Here is a 16,735-nt window from a genome sequence, read left to right on the forward strand (position 1 = left end):
AAGGAATCCAAAGAAACTACTCTTCGTACAGCCCCGGTTGCCCGCAGGTGGAGCCAGCCTCTTCCAGCCTCTTGTTCTACACAAGTTCTGTACATAAGGTGGCCTGCTAAGTCTGCATGTCCAAACATACAGGCTGGAAGTAACTACTGTCCCACATGAAATCATAAGAAAATGAGCACCAGTCTCTGACGTGTGTTATTTTCCTTTCCTCTCCTCTCCAACAGTGTGAAATTAAGCATCAAAAAGTAGACACAGGGCTTCCCTGGTGGCACAGTGGTTAAGAATCCGCCTGCCAATGCAGGGAACACGGGTTCGATCCCTGGTACGGTAAGATCCCATATGCCGCAGAGTAATTAAGCCCGTGCACCACAACTACTGAGCCTGCGCTCTAGAGCCCATGAGCCACAACTCCTGAGCCCACGAGCCACAACTACTGAAGCCCACGCGCCTAGAGCCCAAGCTCTGCGACGAGAGAAGCCACCACAATGAGAAGCCCGCGCACCGCAACGAAGAGTAGCCCCCGCTCGCCGTAACTAGAGAAAGCCCACGTGCAGCAGTGAAGACCCAACACAGCCAAAATTAAATAAATAAATAAATCTATTTTTTAAAAAAAGTAGACACAGCCATCTTTGGTGGATGGGGAAGAGTGGTGAGAAGGTTGAATTCCAAGTGGAAAAAAAAAATGAGGCTGGACCAAATGCTCCTGCTTTCCTTGGGGATGAGGGTGAGGAAGAGGAGAGAAAGTTGAGAAAATGACAAGAAAATACCCAAAATAGCAAAAATTTGAGCTGCCATTAAAATTTATAGGTATAATTGAAAACAATCAGTTATATCAAAGATCTAAAATCATATACCAATTAACCTTCTGCAAAAGGATCTGAAGGTACAGAGAAACAAAAACAAATGAACTCAGATAAATGCAATTAAGTTGGTGCTACAGTAAAATGCCTCTCCTGAATCCCACAATTACTTCACAGTCTCCAGGGAAAGTAAGAGAAGCCTAGGGCTGGAAGATGAAGGGGTTGCCCCCTTTAATAGGATGACAATGTAAGGCTAAGTTACAAGCAACCACAGAAGAAGGGAAAAACAACCCAATGTGCTTGAAGATCAAAAGCGGCTCATGTCATCTGAGAGTCATGCTGTAGAAGGGAGGTGAGACCCACAGACAGTGCCAGGAAAAGCAAAGCGAAAACCAAGAGGCATCTAAGGATAGTATGAGGTCTGTGAATCAGAGACTGCTGGTTCCTGCGGGGCGCAGCAGAGAGGAACCTGGCAGGAAGCGCGACATATGGTAGCGGAGACTAAGCCAGGCTTGAGAAGAAAATGGGGCGGTGAGAGGAGTCAGGGCCAGCTCAGTGCCCCAGCTCTTCCAGCAGGGACAGCACATTGTACCCAGACAGACCTACCTTCTCTCAAGGAACCACTCTGAAACAAAGCCCATTATTTGAGCTATCCCTATCCTTTCTTCCAAAGCCCCTTGGATTCAAGAATCAGGGCCCTGAGAGTTGACATTATGAACACTTTTCACGTGGAAGCTGTCTCCTACACACTCAGAGCTAATCCATCCATAGAGGAAACATACATATTTGATCAAAGCCTCCAGAGTTGCCAGCAGGAGACAGGAGTAAAATCTAGAAGAGTCCAAGCATCCCATTTATCACACATTAAGGCAATTTACTGGAAAAGCAAGCTATATCACATTCCTTCCTTTCAGTCGCTTTGGGGCAGCAGTGGCCTGCAGACAGTGGGTTGTTTCTCTAGGCTGGTCTAGGAGAGAGCTGGAAGGGCTATCAAATAAAGGCTACAAGAAGTCAGATTCTTGGTTGCCATCAGCTCTCTGGGGCTGGGGAATCCAAGGTACCCACGATCCTACCCAGGTCCACCCTATAAGAAATCTTCAGCAGGAGAGCTGCCCAAGATTAAGGTCAAGGGACAGTCTTTAGTTCCTCAGCTCCAGTGAGTTTTTTCCACGCAGATCCAGGATGCTGAGCTTCCACCCACTGTCCTAGAAGTAATATCAAGAAGACAACTGCAGGTGGCTTGAGGAGGCCCATTCCAGGATGGGCACTAGTCTGATCCCCACATTTGCTTGGGTAAGGATGGACAGCCTCTTCCCTGTCCTCCTCTTGCTAACAGTTAACCAATAAAGTCATTTCTGACTTTCCATACTATGAGTGCATGCTAGACAACATTCACATCATTCATCCCTAAAACATTCCATTCTGGTCTAATTAAAAAATCACATAGACCTATCTTTACTCCAAAGACAGAGGCTTGGACTGGATAATTTAAAGGAAGTCCCAGGGAAGTCTCAATATAATAAGGAAAGATGTTTCTTTTCCAAAAAAGAAAAAAAGAAAAAAAAAAAACCTTAAACACAGCCAAAAAGAGAAATCTACGATTCAAGCATTCAATTTGGAAAGAAACTGCTAATTGCCTAGAAATTTAAATTAGATATCACAGACCAATTTATTCAAGGATTCTCTATTCTATCAATTCACAGAATCTTCCAAAAAAAAAAGAATTTATTTTTATTTTTGAACTTATACCAGTTTTAACCAAGAGCGAATAGGGTGATATCTCGTCTCTCAACTCATGCTCCTGGGTGTGTGGTCAGGGAAGAGGAATAAAACACAAAGTGATAAGTCACACACCTAGGTTAATCAACAGAAATTTTCTAAGAAACATATTTTAGTTAAGACCACCATCCAAAAGTGTCTAGAATAGTATCAAAGCAGTCTCAAAATGAAATCCAAGGAATAGACTGTCACACTGGAAACACGATTATTTGAAAAAACAAACAAACATACACCTGCTATCAAAGTAACCTATAGTACTCATTATGCATATGGGTTAAATGGCTCTTTTAAACTTTTGTCATATTTCATACGGAATAGTAATAGCACATGTTTAGCATGAGTTATGATCATTACCATTGCATTTTAGGCCATATCTATAAATAAAGCACCGTTTCCATTCCCGTGTCCTTTAGAGCACATCTATATTCAATTCACTCCCTTCATGGATGTGCCTCAACTCTGAGGCTGACACTGCACCCCAAGTTCTCTGCTCACACAGCACTGGCCATTTCACTGAGATACAAGTTCTCTCTCATGAAAGCCCTGGGGACTCGGTGCCCTCTGGAAGAAAGAAAACAGACAAGGCAATGATCTTGTCCTCTACTCACACGTCAGGCAGACCAGCATGGTGCGCACGGACAGGTCTATCACCAGCTCGCAATGCTCAGGCGCACGGGCCACGAAGAAGGGGATGATGATCTCGGCCGGGACGTAGAACTGGAGGGCATAGGTGAAGAAGATGCCGATGGAATAGAGCAGCTTAACTGACTGGTACAGCCTGCAGAGAGAGCCGAGACACGTTCAGAGCCGGCTCTGCACACTCATACACCAGCAATGAGAGTGCAAAACAGTCCCAAGGTGATTTGGCCATATCTCTCCAAGTTATAAGCACACGTGTCCTTTGGACAAGCAATTTCAGGTCTAGGGATTTATCTTGTAGATACACTTACACATGCGCACATAAACTTACATAAAAAATATGTCGTTGCAGCATTATTTAAGTCTGAAAGACTGAAAAGAGTTTAAATGTTAATCAGTGGGGAATTGGTTAAATAGATCATGGCACCCCCATATAACTGTTAAAAAGTAGGAGATAAAACTCCAGGCGCTGATATGGTATGAGCTCCACGATATATGATGAAGTGAAAAAAGCATGAAGCAGAACAGTGTCAACAGTATGGTACCAACTGTCTAAAAAAGGAAAAAGAGGGAAAAACACTCCCCTTCACACACACATACATGTGACATTCTTACATATACCAAACATCTTCAGGAGGAAACATAAGAAACTGGTAATATGGTTGTCCCTGAAATGGAAAATTGTAAAACTGGGGTCCTGGAGAGGCAAGTGGAAACTTAACATTTTCTGTATGCCCTTTGAACATTTGGAGTCTTTTCCACAGGCATATATCCTTTCAAAAATAAAAACAATTAAAAATACAATGTGGAGGAGCTTCAAGATGGCAGAAGAGTAAGACGCGGAGATCACCTCCCTCTCCACAAATACGTCAGAAATACATCTACACGTGGAACAACTCCTACAGAACATCTACTGAACGCTGGCAGAAGACCTCAGACTTCCCAAAAGAAACTCCCCACGTACCTGGGTAAGGCAAAAGAAAAAAGAGACGAAAGAATAGGGACAGGACCTGTACCTCTGGGAGGGAGCTGTGAAGGAGGAAAGGTTTCCACACACTAGGAAGCTTTGGAGCCACGGAAGAGAGCACAAGCAACAGGGGTGCGGAGGGCAAAGCGGAGAGATTCCCGCACAGACCATCGGTGCTGACCAGCGCTCACCAGCCTGAGAGGCTTGTCTGCTCGCCCGCCCGGGAGGGCAGGGGCTGGGAGCTGAAGCTTGGGCTTCGGAGTGCAGGGAGAGGACTGGCAGCTTGAACACAGCCTGAAGGGGTTAGTGAACCACGGCTAGCCGGGAGGGAGATCGGGGAAAGGTCTGGAGCTGCCTAACACGCAAGCGGCTTTTTCTTCCCTCTGTTTCCTGGTGCAGGAGGAGAGGGGATTAAGAGCACTGCTTAAAGGAGCTCCAGAGACGGGTGCAAGCCGCGGCTACCAGCGCGGACCCCAGAGACGGGCATGAGATGCTAAGGCTGCTGCTGCAGCCACCAAGAAGCCTATGTGCGAGCACAGGTCACTATCCACACCTCCCCTTCCGGGAGCCTGTGCAGCCCGCCACTGCCAGGGTCCCGGGATCCAGGGAAAACTTCCCCGGGAGAACTCACGGCGCACCTCAGGCTTCTGCAACGTCACGGCAGGCTCTGCCGCCGCAGGCTCGCCCCGCATCCGTACCCCTCCCTCCCCCCGGCCTGAGTGAGCCAGAGCCCCCGAAGCAGCGGCTCCTTTAACCCCGTCCTGTCTGAGTGAAGAACAGACGCGCTTAGGCGACCTACACGCAGAGGCGGGGCCAAATCCAAAGCTGAGCCACAGCTGTGAGCACAAAGAAGAGAAAGGGAAATCTCTCCCAGCAGCCTCAGGAGCAGCGGATTAAATCTCCACAATCAACTTGATGTACCCTGCATCTGTGGAATACCTGAATAGACAACAAATCATACCAAATTGAGGAGGTGAACTTTGAGAGCAAGATTTATTACTTTTTCCCCTTTTCCTCTTTTTGTGAGTGTGTATGTGTATGCTTCTGTGTGTGATTTTGTCTGTATAGCTTTGCTTTTACCATTTGTCCTAGGGTTCTGTCTGTGCGTTTTTTTTGTTTTTGTTTTTTCTTACTGTTTAAAAATTTTTTCTTAATAATTTTTTATTTTAATAACTTTATTTTATTTTACTTTATTTTATTTTATTTTATCTTCTTTCTATCTTTCTTTCTATTTTTTCTCCCTTTTATTCTGAGCCATGTGGATGAAAGATTCTTGGTGCTCCAGCCAGGAGTCAGTGCTGTGCCTCTGAGGTGGGAGAGCCAACTTCAGGACACTGGTCCACAAGAGACCTCCAAGCTCCACGTAATATCAAATGGCAAAAATCTCCCAGAGATCTCCATCTCAACGACAAGACCCAGCTTCAATCAGTGACCAGCAAGCTACAGTGCTGGACACCCTATGCCAAACAACTAGCAAGACAGGAACACAACCCCATCCATTAGCAGAGAGGCTGCCTAAAATCATAATAAGTCCACAGACACCCCAAAACACACCACCAGACGTGGATCTGCCCACCAGAAAGACAAGATCCAGCCTCATCCACCAGAACACAGGCACTAGTCCCCTCCACCAGAAAGCCTACACAACCCACTGAACCAACCTTAGCCACTGGGAGCAGACACCAAAAACAATGGGAACTACGAACCTGCAGCCTACAAAAGGGAGACCCTAAACACAGTAAGATAAGCAAAATGAGAAGACAGAAAAACACACAGCAGGAGAAGGAGCAACGTAAAAACACATCAGACCTAATGAATGAAGAGGAAATAGGCAGTCCACCTGAAAAAGAATTCAGAATAATGATAGTAAAGATGATCCAAAATCTTGGAAATAGAATAGAGAAAATACAAGAAACGTTTAACAAGGACCTAGAAGAACTAAAGAGCAAACAAACAATGATGAACAACACAATAAATGAAATTTAAAATTTTCTAGAAGGGATTAATAGCAGAATAACTGAGGCAGAAAAACGGGTAAGTGACCTGGAAGATAAAATAGTGGAAATAACTACTGCAGAGCAGCATAAAGAAAAAAGAATGAAAAGAATGGAGGACACTCTCAGAGACCTCTGGGACATTAAACACACCAACATTCAAATTATAGGGGGCCCAGAAGAAGAAGAGAAAAAGAAAGGGACTGAGAAAATATTTGAAGAGATTATAGTTTAAAACTTCCCTAATATGGGAAAGGAAATAGTTAATCAAGTCCAGGAAGCACAGAGAGTCCCATACAGGATAAACCCAAGGAGAAACACGCCAAGACACATATTAATCAAACTATCCAAAATTAAATACAAAGAACAAATATTAAAAGCAGCAAGGGAAAAACAACAAATATCACACAAGGGAATCCCCATAAGGTTAACAGCTGATCTTTCAGCAGAAACTCTGCAAGCCAGAAGGGACTGGCAGGACATATTTAAAGTGATGAAGGAGAAAAACCTACAACCAAGATTACTCTACCCAGCAAGGATCTCATTCAGATTTGATGGAGGCATTAAAACCTTTATAGACAAGCAAAGCTAAGAGAATTCAGCACCACCAAACCAGCTTTACAACAAATGCTAAAGGAACTTCCCTAGGCAGGAAACACAAGAGAAGGAGAAGACCTAGAAAAACAAACCCAAAACAATTAAGAAAATGGGAATAGGAACATACATATCAATAATTACTTTAAATGTAAATGGATTAAATGCTCCAGCCAAAAGACACAGACTGGCTGAATGGATACAAAAACAAGACCCGTATATATGCTGTCTACGAGAGACCCACTTCAGGCCTAGGGACACATATAGACTGAAAGTGACGGGATGGAAAAAGATATTCCATGTAAATGGAAATCAAAAGAAAGCTGGAGTAGCAATTCTCATATCAGACAAAATAGACTTTAAAATAAAGACTATTACAAGAAACCAAGGACACTACATCATGATCAATGGATCGATCCAAGAAGAAGATATAACAATTGTAAATATTTATGCACCCAACAGAGGAGCACCTCAATACATAAGGCAAATACTAACAGCCATAAAAGGGGAAATCGACAGAAACACATTCATAGTAGGGGACTTTAACACCCCACTTTCACCAATGGACAGATCATCCAAAATGAAAATAAATAAGGAAACACAAGCTTTAAATGATACATTAAACAAGAAGGACTTAATTGATATTTATAGGACTTTCCATCCAAAAACAACAGAATGCACATTCTTCTCAAGTGCTCAGGGAACATTCTCCAGGATAGATCATATCCTGGGTCACAAATCAAGCCTCAGTAAATTTAAGAACATTGAAATTGTATCAAGTATCTTTTCTGACCACAATGCATTGAGACTAGATATCAATTACAGGAAAAAAGCTGTAAAAAATACAAGCACATGGAGGCTAAACAATACACTACTTAATAACTAAGAGATCACTGAAGAAATCAAAGAGGAAATCAAAAACTACCTAGAAACAAATGACAATGAAAACATGACAACCCAAAACCTATGGAATGCAGCAAAAGCAGTTCTAAGAGGGAAGTTTATAGAAATACAATCCTACCTTAAGAAACAAGAAACATCTCAAATAAACAACCTAACCTTACACCTAAAGCAATCAGAGAAAGAAGAACAAAAAACCCCCAAAGTTAGCAGAAGTAAAGAAATCATAAAGATCAGATGAGAAATAAATGAAAAAGAAATGAAGGAAATGATAGCAAAGATCAATAAAACTAAAAGCTGGTTCTTTGAGAAGATAAACAAAATTGATAAACCATTAGCCAGACTCATCAAGAAAAAAAGGGAGAAGACTCAAATCAATAGAATTAGAAATGAAAAAGGAGAAGTAACAAGTGACACTGCAGAAATACAAAGGATCATGAGAGATTACTACAAGCAACTCTATGCCAATAAAATGGACAACCTGGAGGAAATGGACAAATTCTTAGGAATGCACAACCTGCGGAGACTGAACCAGTAAGAAATAGAAAATATGAACAGACCAATCACAAGCACTGAAGTTGAAACTGTGATTAAAAATCTTCCAACAAACAAAAGCCCAGGACCAGATGCCTTCACAGGCAAATTCTATCAAACATTTAGAGAAGAGCTAACACCTATCCTTCTCAAACTCTTCCAAAATATAGCAGAGGGAGGAACACTCCCAAACTCATTCTACGAGGCCACCATCACCCTGATACCAAAACCAGACAAAGATGTCACAAAGAAAGAAAACTACAGGCCAATATCACTGATGAACATAGATGCAAATATCCTCAACAAAACACTAGCAAACAGAATCCAACAGCACATTAAAAGGATCATACACCATGGTTAGGTGGGGTTTTATCCCAGGAATGCACGGATTCTTCAATATATGCAAATCAATCAATGTGATATACCATATTAACAAATTGAAAGAGAAAAACCATATGACCATCTCAATCGATGCAGAGAAAGCTTTCAACAAATTCAACACCCATTTATGATAAAAACCCTGCAGAAAGTAAGCATAGAGGGAAGTTTCCTCAACATGATAAAGGCCATATATGACAAACCCAGAGCCAACATTGTCCTCAATGGTGAAAAACAGAAATCATTTCCACTAAGATCAGGAACAAGACAAGGTTGCCCACTCTCACCACTCTTATTCAACATAGTTTTGGAAGTTTTAGCCACAGCAATCAGAGAAGAAAAAGAAATAAAAGGAATCCAAATCGGAAAAGAAGAAGTAAAGCTGTCACTGTTGGCAGATGACATGATACTATACATAGAGAATCCTAAAGATGCTACCAGAAAACTACTAGAGCTAATCAATGAATTTGGTAAAGTAACAGGATACTAAATTAATGCACAGAAATCTCTAGCATTCCTATACACTAATGATGAAAAATCTGAAAGTGAAATTAAGAAAACACTCCCATTTACCATTGCAAGAAAAACAATAAAATATCTAGGAATAAACCTACCTAAGGAGACAAAAGACCTGTATGCAGAAAATTATAAGACACTGATGAAAGAAATTAAAGATAATACAAGTAGATGGAGAGATATACCATGTTCTTGGATTGGAAGAATCAACATTGTGAAAATGACTCTACTGCCCAAAGCAATCTACAGATTCAATGCAATCCCTATCAAACTACCAGTGGCATTTTTCACAGAACTAGAACAAAAAGTTTCACAATTTGTATGGAAACGCAAAAGACCCCGACTAGCCAAAGCAATCTTGAGAAAGAAAAACGGAGCTGGAGGAATCAGGCTCCCTGACTTCAGACTATAGTACAAAGCTACAGTAATCGAGACAGTATGGTACTGTCACAAAAACAGAAATATAGATCAGTGGAATAGGAGAGAAAGCCCAGAGATAAGCCCACATACATATGGTCACCTTATCTTTGATAAAAGAGGCAAGAATACACAGTGGAGAAAAGACAGCCTCTTCAATAACGTGGTGCTGGGAAAACTGGACACGTTCATGTAAAAGTATGAAATTAGAACACTCCCTAACACCATACACAAAAATAAACTCAAAATGGATTAAAGACCAGACACTATCAAACTGTTAGAGGAAAACATAGGCAGAACATTCTATGACAAAATCACAGCAAGATCCTTTTTGACCCACCTCCTAGAGAAATGGAAATAAAAACAAAAATAAACAAATGGGAACTAATGAAACTTCAAAGCTTTTGCACAGCAAAGGAAACCACAAACAAGATGAAAAGACAACCCTCAGAATGGGAGAAAATATTTGCAAATGAAGCAACTGACAAAGGATTGATCTCCAAAATTTACAAGCAGCTCATGCAGCTCAATATCAGAAAAACAAACAACCCAATCCAAAAATGGGCAGAAGACCTAAATAGACATTTCTCCAAAGAAGATACATAGATTGCCAACAAACATATGAAAGAATGCTCAACATCATTAATCATTAGAGAAATACAAATCAAAACTACAATGAGATATCATCTCACACCGGTCAGAATGGCCATCATCAAGAAATCTACAAACAATAAATACTGGAGAGGGTGTGGAGAAAAGGGAACCCTCTTGCACTGTTGGGGGGAATGTAAATTGATACAGCCACTATGGCGAACAGTATGGAGGTTCCTTAAAAAACTGAAAATAGAACTACCATACGACCCAGCAATCCCACTACTAGGCATATACCCTGAGAAAACTATAACTCAAAAAGAGTCACGTACCAAAATGTTCATTGCAGCTCTCTTTACAATAGCCTGGAGATGGAAACAACCTAAGTGTCCATCATCGGATGAATGGATAAAGAAGATGTGACACATATATACAATGGAATATTACTCAGCCATAAAAAGAAACGAAATTGAGCTATTTGTAATGAGGTGGCTAGACCTAGAGACTGTCATACAGAGTGAAGTAAGTCAGAAAGAGAAAGACAAATACCATATGCTAACACATATATATGGAATTTAAGAAAAAAAATGTCATGAAGAACCTAGGGGTAAAACAGGAATAAAGACACAGACCTACTTGAGAATGGACTTGAGGATATGGGGAGGGGGAAGGGTTAGCTGTGACAAAGTGAGAGAGTGGCATGGACATGTATACACTACCAAACGTAAAATAGATAGCTAGTGGGAAGCAGCCGCATAGCACAGGGAGATCAGCTCAATGCTTTGTGACCACCTAGAGGGGTGGGATAGGGAGGGTGGGAGGGAGGGAGACACAAGAGGGAAGAGATATGGGAACATATGTATATGTATAACTGATTCACTTTGTTATAAAGCAGAAACTAACACACCATTGTAATGCAATTATACTCCAATAAAGATGTTATTTTAAAAAAATGCAATGTAACTCCAACAAGCCTATTTATATCCTTCCCATCCAACTCAGTGCTCCCTAGAATCAGACAGTGACCACACAGGGCAAGAGGCAGGAGCAAAATCCATCTTTCCATTCCACTAGGGTTACTATCCTACTACTGCTTCATGGGTAGCTTCTCAGGGAGACTGCTAACTCACCATGGGACATCTCTATCTTATCCCAGGCCTAGGACTGTGCAGAGGAGTAAAAAGGCTTGATCAATAAGTATTCACAGAACTGACTTGATCGTTAAAGGGAAGGACACTGCCCGTAAGCAAAGCTCCACTTCAAATAAGACCCTCATGCATTATGAAGCGAGAAACACGGACCTCCCTCCCTTGGAAATCTATTTAAAAGTGGTGATTATATTATGCATGATGCATACGGAATTCCTCTGTGGTCGAAATTAATACCTAGAAGATGTTCTAATGCTATGAGCAGAACACTCTGGGAGAAACTGAGATTGCCAAAACATCTTACTTGCTCCAAGAAGAGATGATAAAAATCCTTGGGGAAAAAACCAGCTAGTGGCTCTATAATTAAACTCAGTGCAGCACCAAAGCCTTCTGGAGTGCTGACAAGTCTAGAATCAGGATAGTCACCTGCTGGGATGGCCAAATAAATCACACCCGAATGGAGGCAGAAAGATTAGGGTAGCTGGGTTTGAAACATCAGAGGAAAGAAGACAGATGCTCAGCTATGGCTTCAGATTATGTGGGCTGCTTCTGCGGCTCCTGATCCATTTATTTTCACTTATGCGAGCTACCACCCGACTCTTCCCCCTTGAAAGGGCAGGAACATTTGGAAATTTAAAAGCAGGCATCAGAGGGAAAGAGAAAGACTTTCAGAAAACAAAAGCCCATTTCAGGGCTACCACTTGGCTGGCCATACAACAAACCTAGTCCCCAGAGCCCTGCTGATTGGGGTGTCCTGTGTGAAACACTGATACTCCTGAAAAAATGTTTTTCTCAATCTTCTCAATCTGTCCTTGTACAATGCCTCACTGATCAGAGCTCTAAAACCAGACTGGCTTGAAAGGTTATTCTGATCCCTAGGGCATTCGACAAGCTTCTCAGAATCTGCTCACGGCTGCTCTTTGCAATGAAACTAATCTTCCGAAAAGAACTGCTGCTTAAGACACACCCTGTGACATCTACCTTTTTAGGAAGCATTTCAGTATGTCTCAGTGCTTCTCTACAATACACCAACCATGACTTAGGGAAAATGAGATACAGAAAGGTTCCCAAGCATCCCGGGCCCACGGTGAGAGGCTCCATCTGCACCTGCACATGCAGCAGGTGACAGCCACGGGACAGGCACAGCAGAAGCTGGGAAGCAGGCAGGTTTGCCTTCCTCTTTCTCCATCTATTTAGTATGGTTCAAGGTCAATGGACTGGATGTTTGACCCTTCTGGGCTCAGATCTCCAGGGAGAAATGGCACCATCAGTCAGGGGATCAACCAATCCATGCAGCATCCATTTCCATCAGAATGACTCACCCAAAGCATGAAGCTCTTGCAGCATCCTACTTCTCCATAGTGCCAGTACAGTATTAGAAAGCTCACACACATCTTTTTTTTTTTTTGCGGTATGTGGGCCTCTCACTGCCGTGGCCTCTCCCGTTGCGGAGCACAGGCTCTGGACGCGCAGGCTCAGAGGCCATGGCTCACAGGCCCAGCCGCTCCGTGGCATGTGGGATCTTCCCGGACCGGGGCACGAACCCGTGTCCCCTGCATCAGCAGGCGGACTCTCAACCACTGCACCACCAGGGAAGCCCTCACACACATCTTTTGATCTTCATGACAATCCTGGCAGAAATGACTATTCTTATTTCCCAGAAAGGGGAACTGAGGCAGTGAGAAGCTGTGATCTGTCCAAGGCCATAGATCTGGGACATGGCAGATCACCTCTGTCCTCTGTGCCCCACTGGCTTCCTGGTAACCTCTCCTCATTTATAAATGCCTCACAGTCTCAGCGCTTAGTCCTCCTTTTCAATCAAAAACTTTTCACTGGGTTTTGATCGTATGCCAAGCATTGTGCCAGGGGCTTGGAGTAAAATGAAGAACTGGACAGTTGCTGCCCTCAGAGCTTACAATGTAGGGAGATCACAGTACAGGTAAACGGACAACTACAACACAATGGGAGAAGAATTAGGACAGGATCCTCATGGGACTCCAGGGCAACAGAGAGGAGGGCCACTGACCTAGACTTGAAGTTGCTGTGGCTGAGACATCAGAGAAGTTTCTCAAACAGAGTGACACCCAGGCTGAGTCCTCCTCACTGAGAAGGAATAAGGTAGGGGTAGGGCTAGAGCCTGAGTGGCCCTGACTGTACCTGAAGGTTTCCTCTTTATCATAAGAACTAAAGGAAGCCTTTGAGCCTTCTCAGTGGGGAAGTGCATGACTGCACTAAGGGTTAGATGGCTCACACGGGTAACAGGAGGAGAACAGATTTGGAGAGAGAGTCAGACCCAGGCAGGGAAACCAGCCAAAAGGCTTACTGGGCAGCCAAGGAGGGATGGTGCTAGGCTGGGGGCTGGTGGCAAGTGAGAGCTAAAGTGAAGTGGGCTGGGGCTTCCCTGGTGGCGCAGTGGCTAAGAATCCGCCTGCCAGTGCAGGGGACATAGATTCGAGCCCTGGTCTGCGAAGATCCCACATCCCATGGAGCAACTAAGCCCGTGCGCCACAACTACGGAGCCTGTGCTCTGGAGCCCGCGAGCCACAACTACTGAGCCCACGTGCCACAACTACAGAAGCCCGTGTGCGTAGAGCCCGTGCTCCGCAGCAAGAGAAGCCACCGCAGTGAGAAGACTGCGCACCACAATGAAGAGTAGCCCCCGCTTGCCGCACCTAGAGAAAGCCTGCCCGCAGCAACGAAGACCCAACGCGGCCAAAAATAAATAAATAAAATGAAAAAAAAATTTTTAAAGTGAAGTGGGCTGATTTAAGAGATAGGGAGGAGGAAAAATACACATTCTGACCCTTATTAATTTTTAGAGAACCCAGTGCTCCCCGGTTTCCATCCTCCCCCACATACCAACAGTTGGGCAGGTTGAGGGTTATGCTCCCTTGGATGTTAGCTCCAAATTGCAGGTACCCCAGACTCCCCAGGCTGATGTAGAGGACAGTGATGATAGCCATTCCCACATAGAGGATGAGCGAGAACTTCCGGGGATCCTTCATTTTGTTTTCAAGGGGCAGAACCTAGGAGAGTAGTGAGAGAAAAGAAAGCATAGAATAAAGCAACATTAATGGCCAATGACAACAACAAAGTAATATTCTCAGAAAAAAGTAACTTCTCTATCCCCAAATTCTCCCAAAGCACATCTGCCCTTGACTAGACAGACAAACGCAAGCTTTTCCTCATTAGTTACACTTGCTGAGCTGGAGGAGCTCTGGAGCCTGCTGTCTAAGCAGGAAGTCCCAGGAGGTAAGGGCAGGCAGGCCCGGAAGCCAGGACTCCTGGCACAGTCTGGCTCTTTGCCTCCGGCTACAAGATCCCTGTGGGCTAGGAGTGCTGTTTGCTTCTCAAATGCAGGTGGCAAGGCACCCAGCAGGCCCTCTCGCATCATGCCCACCCAGCGCAACAAGGAAGAGACACCGATGGTGGCCCAAGCCAGCTGTACCTCACCTGAAGTCACAGCTCTGCTAAGCTGTCCCAAGAATGCAAAATGCAGGTCAGGGAAAACTGCCACTCCAGTTCCCAGAAACTGTCTCCTTACCTCAAAAGGGGTGGGCACTAGCAGTGACAAGTGAAATCTCCAAGTTAGAGAAACCGAGAGGACCCTGGAGATTGAGGCTCGTGGAGACGTATAACAAAACCCAGTTTCCAGACTCTTATTTCAAACCACTGATCCTCACGGCCTTCTGCCTCACAGCAGAGGACTTTCTTTCTTTTTTTTTTTTAATTAAATTTATTTATTTTATTTTTGCTTGCGTTGGGTCCTTGCCGCTGCACGCGGGCTCTCCCCAGCCGCGGTGCATGGGCCTCTCATTGTGGTGGCCTCCCCCGTTGTGGAGCACGGGCTCCAGGTGCGCAGGCTGCAGTAGTTGTGGCATGCAGGCTCAGTAGCTGTGGCGCCCGGGCCTAGTTGCTCCACAGCATGTGGAATCCTCCCGAACCAGGGCTCAAACCCGTGTCCCCTGCATTGGTAGGCAGACTCCCAACCACTGCACCACCAGGGAAGTCCAGGACTTTCTTTAACATTAGCCAAAGCCAAGGAAAGGCCCCTTTTTCTTTTTTTAATACTTAAAATTTTTATTATGAAAATTTTCTTTTAAAACATTTTATTTAAGTATGGTTGACTTACAATGTTGTGTTTAATTTCTGCTGCACAGCAAAGTAACTCAGTCATACATATATATATTCTTTTTCGTATTCTTTTCCATTATGATTTATCACAGGATATTGAATACAGTTCCCTGTGCTATACAGTCGGACCTTGTTGTTTATCCATCCTATATGTAAATAGTTTGCATTTGCTAATCCCAAGCTCTCAATCCTTCCCTACCCCCGACCCCCTGGCAACCACAAGTCTGTTCTCTCTATTTGTGAGTCTGTTCTTGTTTTGTAGATATGTTTGTTTGGGTCGTATTTTAGATTCTACATATAAGTGATATCAGATGATACTTGTCTTTCTCTTTCTTACTTCATTTAGTGTGATAATCTCTAGTTGCATCCACATTGCTGCAAATGGCATTATTTCATTCTTTTCAATGGCTGAGTAATATTCCATTGTGTGTGTGTTTGTGTTTGTGTGTGTGTGTGTGTGTGTATGCCACATCTTTTTTTTTAGTTAATTTATTTTTATTTATTTTTGGCTGTGTTGGGTCTTCGTTTCTCTGCAAGGGCTTTCTCTAGTTGTGGCGAGCGGGGGCCATTCTTCATCGCAGTGCACGGGCCTCTCACTATCGTGGCCTCTCTTGTTGCGGAGCACAGGCTCCAGACGCGCAGGCTCAGTAGTTGTGGCTCACGGGCCTAGTCGCTCCGCGGCATGTGGGATCTTCCCAGACCAGGGCTCGAACCCGTGTCCCCTGCATTGGCAGGCAGACTCTCAACCACTGCGCCACCAGGGAAGCCCCGCCACATCTTCTTTATTCATTCATCTGTCAGTGAACATTTAGCTTGCTTCCACGTCTTGGCTATTGTGAATGGTGCTGCTATGAACACAGGGGTGCATGTATCTTTTCAAATTATAGTTTTGTCTGGGTAGATGCCCAGGAGTGGAATTGCTGGATCACATGGCAACTCTATTTTTAGGTTTTTGTTTCAATAAATTTATTTTTATTTATTATTTATTTATTTATTTAGGCTGTGCTGGGTCTTCGTTGCAGCATGTGGGCTTCTCTAGGTGTGGCGCACCGACTCTAGAGTGCGCAGGCTCAGTAGTTGCAGTGTGTGAGCTTAGTTGTCGTATGTGGGATGTTAGTTCCCTAACCAGGGATCAAACCCGCATTGGGAGCGAGGAGTCTTAACCACTGGACTACCAGGGAAGTCCCTATTTTTAGTTTTTTGAGGAACCTCCATACTGTTAGGAAAGGCCCTTAATGAAGGCTGGTTCGTCTAGGCACAGGGAAAATAGCAAGCGTGACTGTGACAACCTTCATGATCTGCTGTCAACTGCCCCTGGCTGGTCTGACTCCGGAAACGTGACTC

General features: G+C 43.8%; 1 protein-coding gene across 4 annotated transcripts in view; it reads right to left on the bottom strand.

The window, feature by feature from the left end:
* Positions 1 to 16,735, bottom strand: part of SLC36A1 (solute carrier family 36 member 1) — a 100,660-nt gene that overhangs the window by 54,949 nt on the left and 28,976 nt on the right. For all 4 annotated transcript variants that reach the window (XM_082620886.1, XM_082620883.1, XM_082620885.1 and 1 more), the window contains 2 exons: positions 14,117 to 14,283; positions 3,188 to 3,357 (listed from right to left, as the gene is read on the bottom strand). In XM_082620886.1, the coding sequence (XP_082477012.1) occupies positions 3,188 to 3,357; positions 14,117 to 14,283 (337 nt within the window). The remainder of the gene's footprint in view (positions 1 to 3,187; positions 3,358 to 14,116; positions 14,284 to 16,735) is intronic.

Source organism: Mesoplodon mirus (assembly GCF_964341445.2).
Source record: "Mesoplodon mirus genome assembly, chromosome: 5".
Lineage (NCBI taxonomy): Eukaryota > Metazoa > Chordata > Mammalia > Artiodactyla > Ziphiidae > Mesoplodon > Mesoplodon mirus.